Source organism: Entelurus aequoreus, linkage group LG08 (genome assembly GCF_033978785.1).
Source record: "Entelurus aequoreus isolate RoL-2023_Sb linkage group LG08, RoL_Eaeq_v1.1, whole genome shotgun sequence".
NCBI classification, from domain to species: Eukaryota; Metazoa; Chordata; class Actinopteri; order Syngnathiformes; family Syngnathidae; genus Entelurus; species Entelurus aequoreus.
The window spans coordinates 44,993,909-45,018,731 of NC_084738.1; the positions used below are offsets into that span (position 1 = coordinate 44,993,909).

General features: G+C 41.2%; 2 protein-coding genes across 2 annotated transcripts in view; both read right to left on the reverse strand.

The window, feature by feature from the left end:
• znf704 (zinc finger protein 704) overlaps positions 1-7,034 on the reverse strand; it is a 112,071-nt gene extending 105,037 nt beyond the window's left edge. Inside the window, exons 1-2 of the mRNA XM_062056589.1 lie at positions 6,874-7,034; positions 6,169-6,422 (exon numbers count right to left, since the gene is read on the reverse strand). Coding sequence (XP_061912573.1) covers positions 6,169-6,422; positions 6,874-6,898 — 279 coding nt within the window. The 5' untranslated portion in view covers positions 6,899-7,034. The remainder of the gene's footprint in view (positions 1-6,168; positions 6,423-6,873) is intronic.
• Positions 7,035-19,841: 12,807 nt separating this feature from the next.
• The window catches only part of pag1 (phosphoprotein membrane anchor with glycosphingolipid microdomains 1), a 109,975-nt gene continuing 104,993 nt past the window's right edge, over positions 19,842-24,823 (reverse strand). Inside the window, exons 9-10 of the transcript XR_009827066.1 lie at positions 20,069-20,180; positions 19,842-20,000 (exon numbers count right to left, since the gene is read on the reverse strand). The gene's annotated coding sequence lies outside the window, so the exon portion shown is untranslated. The remainder of the gene's footprint in view (positions 20,001-20,068; positions 20,181-24,823) is intronic.

A 24,823-nucleotide genomic window follows, 5' to 3' on the forward strand; every position in this document is an offset into this window, starting at 1 on the left:
CTAATAGAGTATATATATGTCTTGTGTTTATTTACTGTTGTAGTCATTCCCAGCTGAATATCAGGTCACCCCCGGCTCTCACAGCATCTTCCCTATCTGAATAGCTTCAACTCCCCACTAGTCCTTCACTTGCACTTTACTCATCCACAAATCTTTCATCCTCGCTCAAATTAATGGGGAAATTGTCGCTTTCTCGGTCCGAATCTCTCTCACTTCATGCGGCCATCATTGTAAACAATAGGGAACTTTGCGTATATGTTCAATTGACTACGTCACGCTACTTCCGGTAGGGGCAAGCCTTTTTTTTATCAGATACCAAAAGTTGCGATCTTTATCGTCGTTGTTCTATACTAAATCCTTTCAGCAAAAATATGGCAATATCGCGAAATGATCAAGTATGACACATAGAATAGATCTGCTATCCCCGTTTAAATAAAAAAAATTCATTTCAGTAGGCCTTTAAATCGATTAATAAATCCTCATTTAAATATAAGGCTGTCTGCACTACTTATTAACTGCACATGCAGTGGTAGTAGATCACATGCAACACCCCCCCCTTATAGTATCCATCCATCCATTTTTCTACCGCTTGTCCTTTTTGGTGTTGTGGGGAGGCTGGAGCTTATCCCAGCAGCAGTCGGGCGGAAGGCAGAATACACCCTGAACAAGTCGCCACCTCATCGCAAGGCCAACACAGATAAGGCAGAATATACGCAATTATATTTTTTGTACATGCTGTCTAGCGCGTGGTATGAGGATCTTAATAAATCAGGCCCATGGTGTTTTGTGGAGCTGTGTGAGAAATTTCAAGTCAATCCCACATATGGGTTTTAACCAAAGCGCCACCATGTGGTGTTTTTGTCAGAAAAATAATAGCAGAGGCAAATGACAAATGTTCACCCCACTAAGTTTTGTAAAATTAGTGGAACTGATTATTAGGAATTCTGATGATTGTGTGAAATGTGTTGTGTAAAATAAGGCTACATATAGTGCGTTTCTTTGCTGTAACCACTAGAGTAGAGGTGCTGTTGATTCAGTCATCCATCCATTTTCTACTGCTTGTCCCTTTCGGGGTCGCGGCGGGTGCTGGAGCCTACCTCTGCTGCATTCGGGCGGAAGGTGGGGTACACCCTGGACAACATTCACACTCACATTCACACACTAGGGCCAATTTAGTGTTGCCAATCAACCTATACCCAGGTGCATGTCTTTGGAGGTGGGAGGAAGCCGGAGTACCCGGAGGGAACCCACGCAGTCACGGGGAGAACACGCAAACTCCACACAGAAAGATCCAGAGCCCGGGATTGAACTCAGGACCTTCGTATTGTGAAGCACATGCACTAAACCCTGTTGCACAGTGCTGCCCTTGATTCAATCAAACTGACTTAATTGATTGTTCCTTTCACACAGTCAATCAAGCAAATGTAGTCCAATGCTACCCCCTTAAGTAGCTTTTTATGATAAGTGTGCCATCATTTTTGCAGTGACTACACCTCCCTGAAGACTAACGTCAACTCTTACACGTGTGCGCGAGCGCCCGCCCGCACGCACGCACACGCACACCACACACACACACACACACACACACACACACACACACGCACACACACGCACACGCACACGCACACGCACACGCACACGCACACGCACGAGCCGGAAGGAGTCAATTAAAATCATCATTGGCCATTTTGAACACACGTCATCAGGACAACTTGCTGGAAACGACCATCGGGGCCGCTAATGACAAAGGCCTGCCACGTGGTCGGCCGCCCGATGGTGCGCAAAAACGCACAACAATAACAACAACAACAAGATGCGTTATACCGGCTGAGCGGCGATGAGGTGTTGCTGCTACCTGCTTGGCTCACACTCCTTTGTTCCGTCTGGCTCGTGAACGATGACATTTCAGAGTCAGGAAATTGTGTTCTCATGAAAAATCTGTGAGGAAATGCGCAATGCTTTCTGGTGTGTTTGTGTGTGTGTGCATACATATTACAAAAACAGATTTATAATAACTTAGAGCGGAACCTCTAAAGGAGGACACCAGTTACAGCTAAGTAAAATGGGTAAAAGAAGTGTGATGATAAACATAGAACAGGAAATTAAAGTACCAGTTGAGTGGAAAAACAAGTTGACTTTATATGCTTAATTGTGTTTCATTGTACATAATCAATCAATATCCAATTGTATTTACAATCCGCTAAATATGTGAAAATACCTTCTAAACATCACAAATTCAATCGGCCATTTTGAATATTCCACTACTAATATCTTGTGCAATTCCGTAGATTCTATGCACTGTAGTAACGCTTCTGCACTCTGACCATGTTGTTATCAGATCAGTCATACTGTAAGTACGCAAAAAATTGGAAAGGAGTGTGCTGTTTATCATTCGCAGTCCTTATGTAAGGCATTTTATGCATTCGAAATCATGAATAAATAACTAACAATTGAGGGAACAGATTGAGGGTTCTCTATTGTGCCCACTATAACATCAAGAAACCACCAATAATACTCCATTTACATGTCGTGACCTGAATATTAACCAAATATAAGCGATATTTGTATTATAAGCGCTGAGCTAGAGAGCCTATTTTCCATGGACTGACAGGCTGGTCGACTTTGACAACCCCCGAGATGGTTGAAAAATAAACAAAAAGATGCGAGTTGCGGCAACTTTTTTTTTAACCCTTTGTGAGGTGTTGTGATTGAATCTTCATCTGAACGGAATTATGTGAGCGTCCCGTCGGTCGGCATTGCAGCGAGAGTGGAGATTGTACAGTAAGTGTTTGTTTTATCATGGTTTATTATGGTAGTTTGTACGTTTAGCACCTAGCAATGCTGCTGATGCTAGTGTTACAATAAAGCTGCATTCGTTCAGCACTTGGCTTCTAAAACTTATTGGTCATCCTCTTTGGGTTCGGGGTCAAAAATATAAGGTTCTGGATTATAATTTTTCCCAAAGTAATCTTAGTAGGCTCTTACAAAGTCTTCTTGATTAGCAGTGTTGTTGATTGGGAAGAGATCTGTGGTTCCTAATGTTATGTCAGATCAGGTGACTGGCTTCTTCAATCTCCATTAGATTTACATTTTGATCATATCTATTTACTCGCAAACTTTAGAAGTCTTTTGGTATCATAAATCATATATATATATATATATATATATGATAATAGCTTCAATATGGAGGCAACTTGTTTTTCCACTCTACTGCTACTCAAGTTCAAACTAATTGTGATGTAGGAAACAAATCCTAGTTGCTCAGTACCACAAATCATTTTAAAAAATGCACTAGCTGTGTTTCGCCTTTATGTGAAGAGACTCACCTCCAAGGCCCATGTGGTAATCTAGTCTGCAGGTTTAGGTTGAGATCATGTTTTATTGTGTAAACTATACTGTATGTGCTGATCGATCGGCCACCGATAAGTAGTGGACGGTTTTTATGACATCTTTCAATGCCAATCACAAACACAGATCCCCTCTGGTTGACACTGTATTTATTTTTAATCCCCCGGCTGACAAGCGGCTAGCAGCTAATTATGTGTCTCCTTATACAATGTGGAGCCACTCCCCTAAGCTAATAACAATCACCTCCATTCCTGCAAATAAACTGCATTTCTTAGTACATGATGTAACATTATCACTGGAGGACAAGGCTAAACATGTTGAGCAAGCCAGGAGCAGGCATGCTAATTGCTAAGCTAACCACTAAGACAGCTTGAAACAACACAGAGAATTGAGTGTTTGGTAGATGGAACTGCGTTGCAGCAGAAAGGGCAAAAACCAAAGGATTTAAATGGAGTAGTGGATAGTAGTTTTGACTTTGTTTTAGTTCCTGTGTACTGTGACTTTGTTTTGCTGAAATAATTGTATTTAATACAAGAGAATGAGAACTACTTTAATCATCATGTTGATATTGTTAAACTGTCAATAGCACTCACCATAAATTAATTGAAAGGTTTATAGTCAATACGTGTGTTTGGTATCAGTACTGTATCGGCCCATCTCACTCATGAATGATTGTTATCGGAATCGGTAGCATCAAACCCTGATAGGAACATCTTCATTTTAAACATTTTAATATTAACTTATTTTAACAGACAAAGGACTAGTTGTATTTTTACAAATAAAGTGTGACATGATATCAACTCGTCTTTGGCTACTCACCAAGTTTCCATCATTTGTCAAAGGCAGAGTTTAAGTTTTAATTTGACATGGGTCAACTTCTTTTTACACTTGTATTATGACGAAAGGTGTGATACATAAAGTTAATTAATCTCCAGCAAGCCTCTCTAGCAACTTGGCTAGGGTACATGCTTGGTGTTTCAAAGGCTAATCATAATGTGTTAAAGTACACTGTTAATAAAGGTTGTATGATCAATCAAACAGATCAATTTGAATTTTACCGTACATGCAAATTGCCAAGCGCAAAGATGCATGCATCTTTATGGGTCAAAGGTCACGAGTGCAGCAAATCCAATTTTGTTGTATTGTAGCTCACTTTTTCTAAAAACAGCAAACACAACATTTATCATACATGACCTGGCAGTATGCTTGCACCGTGCTGCTGAACCAACCAATTACAACCGCCGACACGGATACTCCAGCTTTAAAACTGAGACGTCTCCTTGCAAAATTATTAATTCCCAAAGTACCACCTCTTTGTCAGCGGTGTGGGGAAAACAGCGCATGCAAAATTTCTCTCTGCGACAAAAACAAAAAGTCAACAAGTGGCTATGCCCCCGAGACCCCCTAACCCCCGCCCTTTTACTCGCTTTTCTGCGAGCAAGGGGGTGTTGCTGTGCCAGAGCGGGCACAGAGCCAAGCTTCCAGATTCTTTGGAGAATGTCACCCGCTGCCGACCTGGGGGTGCCCGCTTTGTTGGCCATACAGCTGCTACTGCTCAAATGGGGCAGCATGCCCTCACAAACAACCCCCACCACTACCACCACCCCACTTGGGATGTTTAAAATTGCACCACACACACACACATCACTGCAAACAAAAAGCAACAAGAGATGTACACACACATGCACGCGCACGCACACACACACACAGACTCCTCCGACTTCTCATTTTATGGCTTGTTTTCGACCTCTGTGGGGGAATTGCTAAGACACTTGACCATTGTGCAGCAGTGACCACTTTGGCTTTTGTCCACACACACACACACACACCGCGTTTGCACACACACACAGACACACACTTTGCATAAACAAACAAAGCAATCAAATGAAAGTTTACTTTAGAAATATAAACAAAAAAGTGTAAATTACAAGCATTGTGTAACAATCCCAATACATTTCCACATGTAAACTGAACCTGGTTAATAGCATAACGGTGTTGGGCATTGTGTGAATCTTCCTCCTGTGACACCACAGCCAAAAGGGTCACAACTAATTAGTGTGCGTCATCAAAACTCCATTATTAACTCCTTCTTAGCGCCACAGCAAATGTCTGCTTGAACAATAAGTTGTGCAAAACAATAACAGCCTTGTTGTGAAAAATGCATTGATATGTTGGTTGAAGTTTATTTCGAACATGTATACTATTTCAGTATAAAACATCACATATTTTCCAGTTTCTTTACAACATGTCCGAAAAGGAGCAGGAAGAAGCAGCGCTTATTTAATCCGACCCCTTTTCTTGTACATCATAACAGTTCCGGTAACAACACATGTTCACTTTCTGTTCTTCATTTGTAAATCAAGGACATCAATTCATTCTGAATTCAAGAGTTTATAAGAAAAATAGTTAAGTCGTGCAGATTTTAACCTTTGGAATTATATCTATAGTTTGAAAACATCCAGTTGTTCCAATAAGCAAAGCATGCATTGCAAATGCCACCAAGTACTTTAAAATGGGAAAATGAAGCCCGGTTCTGTGCACCGGCCCAAATGGCTGCAGTCAGAGCTGTTTGTTTGCCTCAGCTTACCCGCCCACTAGAGCACATAAACATTGCGCAGGCCCCGATCCGAACCCTTTGTCCTATTTTTAAAAAATGTCACCAAATGCCACGACAGAAGTTACTGCACATGGTGTGTGTGTTTGCAATTCTGCAGGTGTTATGTTTGTGCACAATGGAGGAAGTGGGTTAAAAAAAAAAAAAAAAAAAAAGGCTGCGAAACACCGTCACCACAACACCGCCATGCAGCCCGGCCGACGTACCTTCAAGCTGGACTTTAGCGGTGCTTTCGGCGTGGTGTGGTTGAACCCGGCGGCGATGTCCTCCTCGGAGAACTCCTTCAGGCTGCCGTCTTGCAGGAGGACCGTGTAGACGCTGCCGTTGCTGCGCCGGGCCGCCGCCGCCGAGCTCTCCTGCTTCCCAGCCTGGACCACTCCTGTCACCGGGGCGCCCTCTCCGGTCGCGTAGACTCGGCTGCCGAGGATCGAACGCTTTACCAGGCGCCTGGTGTGCATGTCTAAAAAAAAAAATAAAGGGGTGTCCGGGGCGAGTGTGAGCGCGCGAAGGGGAGGGAGGCAGGGGGGGGCAATATTACAACATGAATGCTGGTAAACAACGTCGATGTGGAGAAAAAGACGCCGCCCGCCGTGGCAAAACGTAGCGAGGCAGCACCATGCTCGGAAGGCACCGACACTGGAAGGACGCCGTCGTCGACTTTCACACGCGAGACGTGAAAAACAATTCGCTCCACGTCCAAAAACCGGCTGCCAATCTTCCACCTTTTTTCGACCTGTTTGTTTTCGCCACTAGCTTGAGGAGAGGTTGCGTGGAAAACGCGGAAGACGGGAGCCGCTTTCCGGAGCCGCCATGTTGCTCGTTCACAATTGGGCAAAATGGCGGCCGGCAAGTTTACCGAGCGCCTTGGCGTCGACGAATGTTATTAAGCGCGTCGAGTTCTACACGCATACCTAGGCGGCGTTCACTGCCATGCATCCGGAGGTGGTGAATTCGCTTCAAAATACCCCATTCTGTCTACTCCGGGCCCGTTCACAAAGTACTCCATTCCGGGTTACGCGCCAGCCCGGAGGAGCCTCAACCGGCGGAATGCTGCCTGTAAACATGTGCGGTCCCGCGGTCAAGACGGCCTGTGATTGGTCGGCGGAGCACACGCCTCCACAAGCCTCCACCGCCCCCCTCCTTCTTGCTCGGGGGAGCAGCAGGCAACACAAGCCGGTGAGTGGAGGGAGGGAGGGAGGGAGGACGCTCCATTCAAAACAATGACGCAAGGAAGGAAAGGAAGCAGCCAGGGAGGGAGTTTTTTCGGCAGAAGACAGACACGGTTTATGTTTTAACCCACTTGTAGACAAGTACCCTACTTTTTTTAAAGTGTCATGGGACCTTCGCATTAACAGTAATGGGCTCTAGATTGAGAACAAAATGGCCGACGCTGTTTTATAAATACCAAACAAAGCAGGCTAGTCACTATGAAGTTGATTGATTGATTGAGACTTTTATTAGTAGATTGCACAGTGAAGTACATATTCCGTACAATTGACCACTAAATGGTAACACCCGAATACGTTTTCAAACTTGTTTAAGTCGGGGGTCCACTTAAATTGATTCATGATACAGATATATACTATCATCATAATACAGTCATCACACAAGATAATCATCAGAGTATATACATTGAATTATTTACATTATTTAAAATCCGAGGTGGGGGATACAGGATACACCTGTTGGGAGTGCATTCCATATTGATGTGGCATAGAAGGAGAATGAGTTAAGACCTTTGTTAGATCGGAATCTGGGTTTAACGTGGTTAGTGGAGCTCCTTCAAACTACATGATTCGAATCTCATTCAGATTATTTGTCAACTTCACAACTAAATTCAATTGTTTTTCTTACTTACGGTTTGGGTACAGTGACCAGTCTAACCACCCTTAAAGGCCTACTGAAATGAATTGTTTTTATTTAAACGGGGATAGCAGATCCATTCTATGTGTCATACTTGATCATTTTGCGATATTGCCATATTTTGCTGAAAGGATTTAGTAGAGAACATCGACGATAAAGTTCGCAACTTTTGGTCGCTGATAAAAAAAGCCTTGCCTGTAAGAAGAAGCGTGACGTCGCAGGTTGAAGGGCTCCTCACATTTCCCCATTGTTTACACCAGCAGCCAGAGCGATTCGGACCGAGAAAGCGACGATTACCCCATTAATTTGAGCGAGGATGAAAGATTTGTGGATGAGGAACGTGAGAGTGAAGGACTAGAGTGCAGTGCAGGACGTATCTTTTTTCGCTCTGACCGTAACTTAGGTACAGGGTTCATTGGATTCCACACTTTCTCCTTTTTCTATTGTGGATCACGGATTTGTATTTTAAACCACCTCGGATACTATATCCTCTTGAAAATGAGAGTCGAGAACGCGAAATGGACATTCACAGTGAATCATGTTGTATGCTTGCATGTTCGAAATAAACTCAAACTCAAACTCAAACTTTTATCTCTACGACAATACATCGGTGACGCTCTTTAGCTACGGAGCTAACGTGATAGCACATCGGGCTTAAATGCAGATAGAAACAAAAGAAATAAACCCCTGACTGGAAGGATAGACAGAAAATGAACAATACTATTAAACCATGGACATGTAAATACACAGTTAATGCTTTCCAGGCTGGCGAAGCTTAACAATGCTGTTGCTAACGACGCCATTGAAGCTAACTTAGCAACGAGACCTCTACAGAGCTATGCTAAAAACATTAGCTATCCACCTACGCCAGCCCTCATTTGCTCATCAACACCCGTGCTCACCTACGTTCCAGCGATCGACGGAGCGACGATCATAGATGCGGTCGGCGGCCCGGAGACGGAGGAAGTCAAGGTGAGGTCGGCGGCTAGCGCGTCTGCTATCTATCTCAAAGTCCTCCTGGTTATGTTGCTGTAGTCCGCCGCTAATACACCGATCCCACCTACAACTTTCTTCTTTGTAGTCTTCATTGTTCATTAAACAAATTGCAAAAGATTCACGAACACAGATGTCCAGAATACTGTGGAATTTTGAGATGAAAACAGAGCTTTTTGTATTGGATTCAATGGTGTACCAATACTTCCAGTTCAACGATTGACGTCACGCGCATACGTCATCATACATAAACGTTTTCAACCGGAAGTTTAGCGGGAAATTTAAAATTGCACTTTATAAGTTAACCCGGCCGTATTGGCATGTGTTGCAATGTTAAGATTTCCTCATTGATATATAAACTATCAGACTGCGTGGTCGGTAGTAGTGGGTTTCAGTAGGCCTTTAATCAACGCCATCCTGAGAGGGCCTGTAGCAAGTAGTTGCAAATCACAATTTAAAAAGGAAAGCAAAAGAGCAAGCGGGTAAATAACGCAATCGTCATTTATTGTTTTTTAAGATGTATTATTTATTGCTCATTATTTGGTTTCAATTTTGTAGCTGTATGTAGAAATGGTGCCGCTGAAGTGGCAGCTGGTTGCATCAGCTCGGTGGTCTTTTAACGTATTTTATGTCTTTGTTTTTTTTGTTTCCCTCTTGTTTTCATGGAGTTTGTAATCTTATTTTTTCGTATGGTAAATGGGTCGTACTTGTATAGCGCTTTTCTACCTTTTTAAGGAAATCAAAGCGCTTTGACACTATTTTCCACATTCACACACACACATTCACACACTGATGGCGGTATATGCACTGCAACCAAATCATTTCCCCATTTTGAGATAAATAACGTCTATCCCGTCCTATCCTGCAATGATATTGGATTTTGGACACTGCTGCACTGTCACAATGTTTGTACAAAATACTGTACATATTGGAGTATTAAGTATAGAAGAAAGCAAATGAAAACACAGGCCTTGACTTGTGAAATTTGCCTAGCAAAAAGCTAGCTGGCTCAGATGTCTATTTTGTAAAAAAAATAAAATATTTCCTTGATTTCTGGTGTGTAGTTTTAATAGATGTCCCACTTTTGCTGTGTAAATTCATGTTTTTTAATGAGGCAGTTAAACGAGTCCTATATGAAATCTGCCTAGCAACAAGTGTCCGCCTAAAAGCTAGCTAAAATCAGATTTTGGTTTGTCGATGTACACCACATTAGAATACAGTTTATAATGAAATATGTACATCAATAAGATATACAATAGAATAGTTAGCATTAAAAGCTTCCTTGTTTCCATGTTGGCTTCAAGGCACAGGTATCAAACTCAAGGCCCAGGTTCAGATCTGGCCCACCACATCATTTTATATAAATAATTATTAGGTATAATAATCATACAATTATTACTATATCTTTTCTCACTAAATGTATTGGGTTTATTACCATCAAATCTACGGTTATTCTTTATGGTGTATTATTGTAATTGAAAAAGTACTACCACCTATTTGTTTCGGTAAAAGTCTTCCGACTGAGCTGCCAGTTTTTTTAGCGTACAATCTCCAGTTAGTTTTTACGGTGTATTACTGTAATCTTAAAAAACGGTACCACAGTTTTTTATGGTAAAATTCTGTTGACTGAGCTGCCATTTTCTACCGTAAAATCTACGGTTGTATTTTTTTTTTTACTGTAAATGGAAAAACGGCACCAATGGGTTTTTTTACGGTAAAATTCTGGTGACTAAGCTGCCGTTTTTTAAGCGTAAAATCTATGGTTGTAGTTTGTGTATTACTGTAAATAAAAAAGCGATACCACAGTTCGTTTTACTGTAGATGCTGGTGACTAATTTATCAGTTTTTACTGTAAAGTTTACAGTTGTAGTTTTTACAGCATATTACTGTAACTTAAAAAACAGTACGACTGTTTTTTTACGGTAACATTTTTGTGACTGAGCTGCCGTTTTGTACCGTACTACCCACGGTTTTTAGTTTTAGTTTTTACAGTGTATAACTGTCAATGGAAAAATGGTACCACAATGGTTTTTACAGCCGTAGATATTACGGTAAAAACCTGGCAGCTCAATCTCCATAATATTACCGTAAAAAAACAGTAGTATCATTTTGCCTTCTACAGTAATACACAGAAAAACTACCACCATAGAGTTTACGGTAAAAACTGTCAGCTCAGTAATCAGAATTTTACTGTAAAAAAGCATGGTAACATTTTTTTATTTAATATGCTGTAAAAAAAAAACATTCTAAATTTTACAGTAAAACTCTGGCGACTGAGTGGCCAGTTTTTGACCGCAAAATCTACAGATATTTATACAAAACTCAAAACCAGTGAAGTTGGCACGTTGTGTAATTCATAAATAAAAACAAAATACAATGATTTACAAATTCTTTTCAACTTATATTAAATTGAATAGACTGCAAAGACAAGATATTTAATGTTTGAACTGAGAAACTTTTTTTTTTTTTTGCAAATAATCATTAACTTAGAATTTTATGGCAGCAACACATTGTAAAAAAGTTGGTACACGGGCATTTTTACCACTGTGTTACATGGCCTTTCCTTTTAACAACACTCAGTAAACGTTTGGGAACTGAGGAGACCAATTTTTGAAGCTTTTTAGGTGGAATTCTTTCCCATTCTTGCTTGATGTACAGCTTAAGTTGTTCAACAGTCCGGGGGTCTCCGTTGTGGTATTTTAGGCTTCATAATGCGCCACACATTTTCAATGGGAGACAGGTCTGGACTACAGGCAGGCCAGTCTAGTACCCGCACTCTTTTACTATGAAGCCACGCTGTTGTAACACGTGGCTTGGCTGAAATAAGCAGGGGCGTCCATGATAACGTTGCGTGGATGGCAACATGTGTTGCTCCAAAACCTGTGTGTACCTTTCAGCATTAATGGTGCCTTCACAGATGTGTAAGTTATTCATGCCTTGGGCACTAATACACCCCCATACCATCACAGATGCTGGCTTTTCAACTTTGCGCCTGTAACAATCCGGATAGTTCCTATCCTCTTTGGTCCAGAAGACACGACGTCCACATTTCCAAAAACAATTTGAAATGTGGACCCGTCAGACCACAGAACAGTTTTACACTTTGCATCAGTCCATCTTAGATGAGCGATGCCGGTGGCGTTTCCGGGTGTTGTTGATAAATGGCTTTCGCTTTGCATAGTAGAGTTTTAACTTGCACTTACAGATGTAGCGACAAACTGTAGATACTGACAGTGGTTTTCTGAAGTGTTCCTGGGCCCATGTGGTGATATCCTTTACACACTGATGTCGCTTTTTGATGCAGTACCGCCTGAGGGATCGAAGGTCACGGGCATTTGATGTTGGTTTTCGGCGATTTCTCCAGATTCTCTGAACCTTTTGATGATATTACGGACCGTAGATGGTGAAATCTTTTAATTCCTTGCAATAGCTCGTTGAGAAATGTTGTTCTTAAACTGTTGGACAATTTGCTCATTCGCCCCATCCTTGTTTGTGAATGACTGAGCATTTCATGGAAGCTGCTTTTATACCCAATCATGGCACCCACCTGTTCCCAATTAGCCTGTTCACCTGTGGGATGTTCCAAATAAGTGTTTGATTAGCATTCCTCAACTTTCTCAGACTTTTTTGCCACTTGTGCCAGCTTTTTTGAAACATGTTGCAGGCATCAAATTCCAAATGAGCTAATATTTGCAAAAAATAACAACGTTTTCCAGTTCGAACATTAAGTATCTTGTCTTTGCAGTCTATTCAATTGAATATAGGTTGAAGAGGATTTGCAAATCATTGTATTCTGTTTTTATTTACCATTTACACAACGTGCCAACTTCACTGGTTTGGGGGTTTGTACATTATTGTTATTTATACACCAGTCAGCCCTCAAGGAAAAAGGAGTTTGACACCCTTGCTTTAAGGCATCAAGAGGGGGAAAAAGTGACGAGCTGAACTTTGCTAAAAAAGATGTTTGTCGCTAGGTAACGCATCTCCGGGTGAGACAAAACACTCAATGTGTGAATGCAGCCTGGAAACATTACAATCAATCAATCAATCAATGTTTATTTATATAGCCCTAAATCACAAGTGTCTCACATTAAGAGAAAAATACATACATTGGATTTGAAGTGAGTGGACGTATAATATTGCAACTATATGACAGTCTTTAAAAAAAAAAAAAATGTACACAAAACATTCAGTTATTTTGTGCTACCAAAATGTCACAAATTCTACTTCCCTAAATACAAAACATAAATGGTGTCCATGTGTAACTTCCTGGCTTTATTGATGACTAGGGATGATACTCGAAACCGGTTTTCTCGGTTGTTCGATAAGAAAAGAACCGAGTCCTCGGACTCGAATCCCTTTTTGAGAACCGGTACCCGTTATCGAGACCACTATAGCAGGGGTCACCAACGCGGTGCCCGCGGGCACCAGGTCGCCCGCGGGCAGCAGGTCGCCTGTAAGGACCAGATGAGTCGCCCGCGGGCCTGTTCTAAAATAAATAAATAAATAAATAAATAAATGAATAAATATATATATACATATATATATATATTTTTTAAAATTAAATCTACATAGAAAAAACACAAGATACACTTTCAATCAGTGCATCAACCCAAACAACCTCCCCCATGCACACTCATCCACACCCACTCACACAAAAGGGGTTATTTCTTTCTGCTACCAATATTCTGGTCCCCACAACATAGACAACACATCTGCAAGGGACACAGTCCCTGAAGCACACATGTTTGTATAGGCTGCTGGTCCACTAAAATTTTCATTATTTACTATTTTTTATGTAATTATTTTTATATTGTTTTACTTTCTTTTTTATCCAAGAAAATGTTTTTTATTTATTTATCTTATTTTATTTTTTTAAAAAGGGCCTTGTCTTCAACAGACCAGGTTGTCAATGAAATTAGATTTGTTTAAAGGGTTTTTTAAACCAGGCCAAGTCCAGATAATGTCCAAGTCGGACTCAGCAACACACACCTTCATTCATGTACACAGAAAAAAATTAGGGAACACAACAGATTGCATATAATTTACAAACAAAATTACATTTTCAAAATAAGCATTTATGTACAGTCCAGATTATGTCCAGGTCACTCAAATTAGGGAACACAACAACAGATATCATATAATCTATAAACATAATTATACTTTCAAAATAAGCCTTTGAGGACTTCTCATCTTTTTTTAAATGTTTTTTGGCATCATTATTGTTTTCAACCATGTAACTTTCTAAAGTTAGAAAATACTGAATAAATGTTTTAAAGAAAGTAATACTAAGTGAATATCTGTTTTTGGCCTTAAAAATAAACATTTTACCGAGTACTATAATTCATCCATCCATCCATTTTCTTCCGCTTATCCGAGGTCGGGTCGCGGGGGCAGCAACCTAAGCAGGGAAACCCAGACTTTCCTCTCCCCAGCCACTTCGCCCAGCTCTTCCCGGGGGATCCCGAGGCGTTGCCAGGCCAGCCGGGAGACATAGTCTTCCCAACGTCTCCTGGGTCTTCCCCGTGGCCTCTTACCGATCGGACGTGCCCTAAACACCTCCCTAGGGAGGCGTTCGGGTGGCATCCTGACCAGATGCCCGAACCACCTCAACTGGCTCCTCTCGATGTGGAGGAGCAGCGGCTTTACTTTGAGCTTCTCACCCTATCTCTAAGGGAGAGCCCCGCTACCCGGCGGAGGAAACTCATTTCGGCCGCTTGTACCCGTGATCTTGTCCTTTCGGTCATAACCCAAAGCTCATGACCATAGGTGAGGATGGGAACGTAGATCGACCGGTAAATTGAGAGCTTTGCCTTCCGGCTCAGCTCCTTCTTCACCACAACGGATCGATACAGCGTCTGCATTACTGAAGACGCCGCACCGATCCGCCTGTCGATCTCACGATCCACTCTTCCCTCACTCATGAACAAGACTCCAAGGTACTTGAACTCCTCCACTTGGGGCAGGGTCTCCTCCGCAACCCGGAGATGGCACTCCACCCTTTTCCGGGCGAGAACCATGGACTCGAACTTGGAGGTGCTGATTCTCATCCCAGTCGCTTCACACTCAGCTGCGAACCGATCCAGCGAGAGCTGAAGATCCTGGCCAGATGAAGCCATCAGGACCACATCATCTGCAAAAAGCAGAGACCTAATCCTGCAGCCACCAAACCAGATCCCCTCAACGCCTTGACTGCGCCGAGAAATTCTGTCCATAAAAGTTATGAACAGAATCGGTGACAAAGGGCAGCCTTGGCAAAGTCCAACCCTCACTGGAAACGTGTCCGACTTACTGCCGGCAATGCGGACCAAACTCTGGCACTGATCATACAGGGAGCGGACCGCCACAATCAGACAGTGCAATACCCCATACTCTCTGAGCACTCCCCACAGGACTTCCCGAGGGACACGGTCGAATGCCTTCTCCAAGTCCACAAAACACATGTAGACTGGTTGGGCAAACTCCCATGCACCCTCAAGGACCCTGCCGAGAGTATAGAGCTGGTCCACAGTTCCACGACCAGGACGAAAACCACACTGTTCCTCCTGAATCCGAGGTTCGACTATCCGGCGTAGCCTCCTCTCCAGCACACCCGAATAGACCTTACCGGGAAGGCTGACGAGTGTGATCCCACGATAGTTAGAACACACCCTCCGGTTCCCCTTCTTAAAGAGAGGAACCACCACCCCAGTCTGCCAATCCAGAGGTACCGCCCCCGATGTCCACGCGATGCTGCAGAGTCTTGTCAACCAAGACAGCCCCACAGCATCCAGAGCCTTAAGGAACTCCGGGCGGATCTCATCCACCCCCGGGGCCTTGCCACCGAGGAGCTTTTTAACTACCTCAGCAACCTCATCCCCAGAAATAGGAGAGCCCACCACAGATTCCCCAGGCACTGCTTCCTCATAGGAAGACGTGTTAGTGGGATTGAGGAGGTCTTCGAAGTATTCCCTCCACAACATCCGCAGTCGAGGTCAGCAGAACACCATCCTCACCATACACGGTGTTGATAGTGCACTGCTTCCCCTTCCTGAGGCGGCGGATGGTGGTCCAGAATCACTTCGAAGCCGTCCGGAAGTCGTTTTCCATGGCTTCCCCGAACTCCTCCCATGTCCGAGTTTTTGCCTCCGCGACCGCTGAAGCCGCACACCGCTTGGCCTGTCGGTACCTGTCCGCTGCCTCAGGAGTCCTATGAGCCAAAAGAACCCGATAGGACTCCTTCAGCTTGACGGCATCCCTCACCGCCGGTGTCCACCAACGGGTTCTAGGATTACCGCCACGACAGGCACCAACTACCTTGCGGCCACAGCTCCAATCAGCCGCCTCGACAATAGAGGCGCGGAACATGGTCCATTCGGACTCAATGTCCACCACCTCCCTCGTGACATGTTCAAAGTTCTTCCGGAGGTGGGAATTGAAACTCTCTCTGACAGGAGACTCTGCCAGACGTTCCCAGCAAATTAAATGGACTAAATCATGATTGTCAATGAACTCTCCTAAAATAACAGAAACCACATTAAGCTTCATAAACAAACCAATCCTTAAACACATTTTTTCAACTTCCACCCAAAACAAAGACACAATATGACAATACTAAAACAAATGCAGGGTGGATTCAGGCTCCTGACAACAAAATCGGCAATCATCGGACTCTGTCATATTCCATAATTTTAACATTTTCCCTGTGGGTAAAAAGTTATAAATAATTTTAATTTGAAAACAACGATTTTGCACATCGATAGTGGTTTTATAGATTAGTTTGAATATGGCATCCCATGGCAACGGGCAGTCAAAAAAGTCCTCCCATTTTCCATTTGTGTTGTATGAGGCAGCCTTCAAAGATTTCTTTATTAAATAAAAATTATATATTTTTCTATTTATTTTAGTTCCTTTTTGCCAATTAGAATTTCTTATTAGAGGTTTACAAACTAATAATTTAGTAGTTCCATAATTAATTATTTGTTTCCATCTTTTCCCAATTACTCCAGTTAGTTGATAAAATGAAAAGCTTGAGCAAGCATCACCATACATAGCTCTAAATTCATCATACTTCATAATTTTACCATTCTCATTGATAATATCATTGACAAAAATGATTCCTCTTTCAAACATATTTTTCCAAAAGAAAGGCTTTCCATCTATTACAATATTAGAGTTCATCCATATTAACTGCTGCAAAATATCCCAGCAGACTCTCTGGGAGGGGATCACTTGTAAAAAAGGATACAATTTCTTTTGATAAAGTACATGTTTTTTGTCCAACAGGACATTTGTGTACCACTCAATGTTTAAATACATCTTTGGAACAATTGATGCTTTTAAAGACAGACACATAGCTTCAAGGTTGAGAAGTTTCAGGCCCCCATATTCATACTCTTTGTACAAAACCTTTCTTTTAATCTTTTCTGGTTTGCCGTTCCAGACAAAATCGAAGACCCTCCGCCCATAAATCTTAAAAAAGTTTTGTGATGGAGCTGGTAATGACAAAAACAAATAAATAAATTGAGGAATAATTAACGAGTTGGCAATAGACATTTTACCATACAAAGTTAGGGATTTCCCTTTCCATAATTGCATAATTTTGTCCAGCTTTCTTAGTCGATTATCATAATTTACTGAGCCTAGATCTTCCAGATTTTCTGGGACAACAACACCAAGTATGTTAACTGGTCCATCTGTCCACAAAACAGGCACTTTGCATTCCATTCGAAAGGACGTTCCCTTTAGATTTCCGATCCTTAACATTTTACATTTATCATAATTAAGCTTAAGGCCAGATTGAAGTGAAGTGGAGTGAAGTGAATTCTATTTATATAGCGCTTTTCTCTAGTGACTCAAAGCGCTTTACATAGTGAAAACCCAATATCTAAGTTACATTTAAACTAGTGTGGGTGGCACTGAGAGCAGGTGGGTAAAGTGTCTTGCCCAAGGACACAACGGCAGTGACTAGGATGGCGGAAGCGGGGATCGAACCTGCAACGCTCAGGTTGATGGCACGGCCACTCTACCAACCGAGCTATACCGCTGTGAAAATATGTCCAAAAGATTAAGAAGGTTCCGCAAACAATGAGGAAAAATCTTATCTTTGTGAATCAGCCTTTTCTGACATGAACTTCATCAAGAACAAACACAGAACACGCCTCACTGATGCACATCTGCAAGACTCACTCAGAGTTGCAGTGTCAAGTTACACACCAGAGTACAACACACTAGTTAACAGCATGCAATGCCAGGCTTCCCACTAACTGACAAAGAAACAGATAACAGATTTGGTGTCCAGTTCAAAGTGTGACATGATTTAAAAATTTGAGAGTTGACTTTTGTATTTTACATGAGTTATTATTTGTACAAACATGGTGCAAAGTAATTCATGATTTGTTAAAAAATGTTAGTGGCTAGCTAGTTGAAATGGGATATTGTGATTTCACAAGACTGTCTTAGAAGTGATCATTTGAAAATGTTCAATTTGAAAAATGTGCACTTAGAGAAAATATAAAAATAAAGTGTTGCATATTGATATTTATCTGTTTCTATATATATTTATTGTGAGAAATCATTAAGATGATCAGTGTTTCCACAAAGATAAATATAATTAATTATTAATAATAACAGAGTTAAAGGTAAATTGAGCAAATTGGCTACTTCTAGCAATTTATTTAAGTGTGTATCTAACTGGTAGCCCTTCGCATTAATCAGTACCCAAGAAGTAGCCCTTGGTTTCAAAAAGGTTGGTGACCCCTGCACTATAGTAAAGAAAAAGAGTTGCTTCTTTATTCGAATCCCTCGGAACGACTCTCGTCCCGACCAGAAATGCTCCGTGTGACATCACAAGAAATGGCGTCATGTAGCTCAGTCATTAGGCGCAGATAGGGAAAGCAGGAAAAAAATGGACGGGAAAAAGCGCTCCAAGGTGTAATAAAGTTAAAAACAAAAGGTATAATCCAAGGAATAACTTTACTGAGAGATTTGAGCACGGTACAAACACATGAAGAACACTTTTACGACCAACCGGAAACATAGCAACCAGGCTAGCAACGTACCTCCTTTACGGCAGCTGTCGCAACGTTCTTAAATCAACCGCAGCACATACATATATGACATCTCCCTTTTTTAACTTTCGTTTTTCTTTCCTTGTAAACAAAACAAAATCACACTGTATATGTGTTGTCTGTCTAATTATAAATAATGCAGACGAGGCGTGTTGGCTGAGTTCTTGACGTTTACTTTCACAGCGTGCTCATTCTTAGCTGCCGGGTGACGATATACGACAACACTTTTCGGGGCTACCGCGCATGCTCGTCACTCCCGTTGCATGCTGGGTAGTGTAGTCGTTAAATTCCCTAGCTCATAACATCTTTCCCCCTATAAAGAAATAATGTTAACTCAAAGTGTATTTATTTTTTTAGCTTTAACTTTTCATTTTTTTAGCATTATATCCACATTTGCAAAGAACTTTTCTCTTCATAGAATTTTCTTTCAATAAAGAAATAAAGTGCAAAAATGTCAAAGCATCATAACAAACAGTTATGTCAAATAGCAGCAGAAGTGCACTTTTTGGAGAGCTGTATTATTTTCAGTTTTGTGCCCAAGGGACTGATTTTATTTAACACTATATTATTATTTACACACCTATAGTGATCACAGAGACAGGTTGTTTTTGTGTTACTGTATATATTTGTTTTTCTGAAAAATCCCACTTAATATACTTTGGGTAACAACAGTCAATATTTATTTTTTATTTATTTATTTTTTTAGGGGGGTAACAGTCAATATTTATTTATTTATTAGATTAAATTGTTTTCTTATATAATAAAAGTGAGCTTTTGTTAAACAAAATATTGTGTGTTTTTTTCCATATACAACAACCTATCTGGACTCGATAAGAGAATCGATAAGGAATCGGTTCGATAAGAGGATTCGATAATAGGCTCGAACTCGATAATTTCTTATCAAACATCATCCCTATTGATAACGTCATCTATTTCCTTTCTAACGAGCCGCCGTTATGCTCACAAATTATATTTGAAGACGCTTTTTTTTCTTAATGTCATTGTTCTTTATTTCCAATAGTAGGCCTGGCAACATCAAATATTTACAGGGAGCAGAGTGGACTGACAGATGTGGCCGTAACTGCCGAAACAGTCTCTGCCTCCGTGATGGACAACATGGAGCTGTCCCCCGCCTGTAAAAGGGACAAATGCTCTCATTAGAGTGGCTAGTGGAAGGACGTCCTGCAGGGACCGTACTCACCCCGAGTGGGTTTGGGGGTGCATCCATCGCCGTGGCCCCCAATGGGCACTAAAACATCTCAATGTGGCACATCATTTCCTCTGAGGTCCTTTATAGCTTCCTGCGTGTGTCCCTGTGTGTGATGGCGAATACACAATCACATCACTTTATAACACAAGAACGACCAGGAAAGACGCAGTTTGGACAAAAAAACTCGGTCTCAAGCATGCGTTTTTAAAGTGGAAGATTTCCAATTATTGGCGTTTCCAAGCTTTTTTGCACCTACTCACTTCCTTTTAGGATGTGTAGCAAAGCCTACGTTTTTTTTTACAAAGCTGTCCTCCAGTGGGTGGCGTATACAACTATTATATACACAAAGAAAATTATCGTTCTGGTCAAAGATTAAGAGCAGGGGTGTCCAAACTATGGGCTGTATTTGCTTGCTACCCGCCAGGGTCTGTCACAGCCCGGGCGCATTCTATTGCGCAGTCATCTGTGTGCTGCTCTGAGCGCACCTCCAAGTGCGCACCACTCCTGCAGCAGCTATGCCGGTGCACAGCTGCAATTAATCAGCAATGTGCACACCTGAAGCTGATGAGACGCCGGGCTTCTTAAGCCAGAGCAAACCTGCGTTCCGGGCCAGAACGTAGCGACCTTTTCCCATACAGTAAGCCGACATATCTAGCTCTATGCTCCCTCTCTCTCTGTTTTCTCCTCCTCCGTGTTCATTTGTCTCGTGTTCCCGTGTCGTTCCAGCAGCATTCCTTCGTCCCCCGATTACGAGCTGTGTGTCTTGTCTCCCCGTATTCCCGACTGGTTCCCTCGATGCCCCTTTTTGGTTCTGGACCTACCGCCTGGACACAGACTTTTGACGCCTCGCTATTGCCCCCGACCTCCTGCCTATCTCTGGACCTTCGAGCCTGCCTTGCCCTATCTTGGACTCCAGGTAATACTCAGTTAATCACTACACATAGTCGCACACCACACATATTTGGATTAGTTACACACTTCATAATAAATAGAGCTAAAACGACGTCCCTGCATCTGTGCCGTCTCCTTCTTCACCCCCTGTACCGTAACAGGGTCTTCAATTGACCTCGCGAGATGTCATGAGTTCAACAAAGCATCACACCGTGGAGTGCTTTCAAAGAACCGTATTTTACGGACCATAGGGCGCACTGCCGATGAACAGGTCTAGTCAGGTCTATTTTAATACAAAAGGCGCACCGGATTATAGGGCGCATTAAAGGGGTCATATCATTTTTTATTCTGAATGTAAAACACTTCCTTGTGGTCTACATAACATGTAATGGTGGTTATTTGGTCAAAATGTTGCATAGATGATGTTTTACAGATCATCTTCAGGTCGCTTTCTGACAGTCGCTTCAGGATGCACCGTTTTGTGGGCGGTCTTATTTACGTGGCTCACCTTCGGCAGCGTCTTTTCTCTGTCATCTTTGTTGTAGCGGTGTAGCGTGCAAGGACGGGAGTGGAAGAAGTGTCAAAAGATGGAGCTAACTGTTTTAATGACATTCAGACTTTACCTAAATCAATAACAGAGCAGCATCTCCTCATCCGGAAACAACCACACCGGAAATGTGTCCCGTGAAAAACCGTCCGACCGGAACGCTAATAACTAAAGTTCCTTGTGTGAATAATGTAAACTCTCCACACCGGTATGTTTTAGCGCTTTCATGGCGAGTTTACTGACAGATATAAGTAAGAACTTTACACTACTTTATATTAGAAATGGCAACAGCGGAGGATGAATGTCCTATAACAAGAAGATAGAGGAAAAAGAAGAAGCTAATCGACCACGGTGTCGGCACCGACTACAAAGGCGGACGCGCACAATTTTTCAGGACTTATGCAGATCCCAAATACAGATCAGCAGGTACCAGAAGGTAAGAAAAGTTGCTTTTGCATAATATTGCGAAACAAACGCCAGATAATAAGTCTTACCTTATACACACACACCATAATAATACTCCTATGTTGAAGCACAGTACAATCCATCAAGCGGTGCAGCTTCATAGCAAAGTCGTACTAAAACATTTCGATAGATTTTTGAGCGCCGTGTGTAATGTTCTATATTTTCAATGGAACATATAAGAATTTGGTGTTGTTTACTTGAGTCATATTGCAGTCTACACGTATCTCTTATGTGTGACTGCCATCTACTGGTCACACTTATCATTACACCATGTACCAAATAAAATAGCTTTGAGGTCTACTTCTCAAGAAGTATGGCAATAATACAACCAACATTATTCCGTACATTAGGTGCACCGGGTTATAAGTCGCACTGTCGAGTTTTGAGACAATGAAAGGATTTTAAGTACGCCTTGTAGTCCAAAAAATACGGTAATCTTAAATACCACTTGGTCTCGGAATTCTTCAATTTTGCTGCCATCTTGTGGATAATGTGAGTTAATCAGGTCAATGACCTGTGAAAGTACTTTGTAATAATAGCACAGCATTTACTTATATGTCACCATCCAAACAAATAGAAATGTATGCTATCCCAAGTATTTAACTGTCAATGATAAAGAGAAACGTGATATGTTGGGTGTGGCAAACTGTTTTAACAAGTTGTTTGTAAACATTGGGTCTGAATGAGCTAAAAAAGAATCTGGATGTGAAGAGTGACCCAACTATTGGTAGGGAAAGAAACTTGAGTTCTATGTTTCTTGATCCTATCGATGAGAGTGAGGTAATAAGGGCGGTTCTTCAATGTAAGAACAAAAAATCAGATGAAAAAAATCGAAGAATGTTATTGAGGGTGTTGCAAAGCCAATACATACTATATGTATTTGATCATTTCATCAAATGAAAATAGCGAAAGTGATACCATTGTACAAATCTGGAGACAAACACCCATTCACAAATGATCGACCCATTTCATGGCTTCCTCAATTTTCCAACATTTTAGAAAAACTTTTCATATTTATATCCGGCTTGATACGTTTCGTGACAAAAATGAAATACTGAGTAAATGCCAGTATGGATTCAGATCCAATAGGTCAACTGCATTGTTATTCAATAGAAGAAACCACACATTCCTTGGATGAAAAAATACCCACCATTGGAGTATTTCTGGATCTTCTGAAAGCGTTTGATACCATTAACCAAGATATTCTAGTTGCTAAACATGAAAACTATGGTATTAGGGTAAGGGTGTTGGACTGGGTAAAGAGTTATTTGTCAAATAGAAAACAATACGTAAAAATAGGAGATTTGGATGTTTCTTGTGGTGTCCCGCAAGGGGCAGTGTTTGGCCCAAAATGATTAATTATCTGTGGCCCCCGGGATGATATTTGATTCGTATTAAAACGGGCCCTTAGGCCACAGCCGCCTGCTGCTGTTTTGCACGCACCAATACTCCATCAGTGTTGGCGCTAGGAATTTTCAAAATGGGGTCCCAGGGATCCCATCAAGTCATAAAAATGGGGTCCAACAGTACATTTTTGAGGTCCCACTTTTTTTGTAACCGTTTTGAAAACAAATGATAAATGTATGCATTATCCTGTTATTCCTCACATTCTACATTGTGTTTTGGAAAAAGGTTGTCATAAACGTTACTTAATTCATGAAAAAAATAATACAAAATAAAAATTTTTTTTAATGCATATGTAAATGTATCAGTTATAAACATTCATTCACTTTCTTCTTTCCTTTATGGATCTGAATTTTACCGCTGCCATTTAAAAACAATTGTTTTATTGTAATATTTTCAGAATGTGTTTGTTCTATTTTTGGCCAAAGTAAGACAAAGAAAACAATCTGAAGTTGTCTTTATTTTTAAATTTTAATGCCATGATTTTAATTGCGTGTGCACATATTTTACTCCATGCGGCCTCTGAGCTAAAATGAGTTCGACACCCCTGTTCTTCATACACGATTTAACTCCAGTGTTAGATATTTTTAGAATTGTATTATTTGTTGATGATACAAATGTGTTTTGTCCAAGCAGTAATCTCCAGACATGAGTCCAGACAATCAACATAGAACTGGAGAAAATATGAAACTGTGGTTCGATGCAAACAAATGATCTTTAAACGTAAGGAAGACAAATGTGTTTGGAAATATGAGAAACAAGGAGAAAGTTGAAATTAAGGCGTATGGCAAACCTATTGAAATAATAGGTGAAATCAAATTTTTAGGAGTCATAATAGATGAAAAAAAAATACTGGAAATCTTTTATTAATCTTGTGTGCGGAAAAGTCTCAAGAAGTATAGCAATAATAAAAAATCAGGCAAAGAAATGTTTAGATAAAAAGTCTTTACATACACTATTGCTCAAAAGTTTGGCTATACTTGACCTATTGTACAGAAGTGTGGAGGAATAATTACAATCCAACCACTTGTAATTTTGCAGAAGAAACCATACCAATAAAACACAGAGCAGGTTACAGAGATCACACAAACTTATTTCCTGCAGAATCCAGGTTGTTAAAATGAAAAAATATTGTGGAATTCTTAACACTACACATTGTGTACAAGGCTAGAAATAACCATGTTAACATCCAAAAACTATTTCCAAAAAGAGATGGAGAATATAACTTGTGTGGAATATCAAACTTTAAGATCAGAAGAGTGAAGAGCAATCGGAAAAGTTTTTGTGTCTCTGAGCAGGGTGTACAACTCTGGAATAAATTGGGAATGCAGTAAAGAGATTGTACTCATTTCAACAAATTCAAAAAAACATTTAAGGAAAATACTTTTGAAATGTATAAGCAAGAATCTACGACTATAGGGCATTTATAAACAATGACG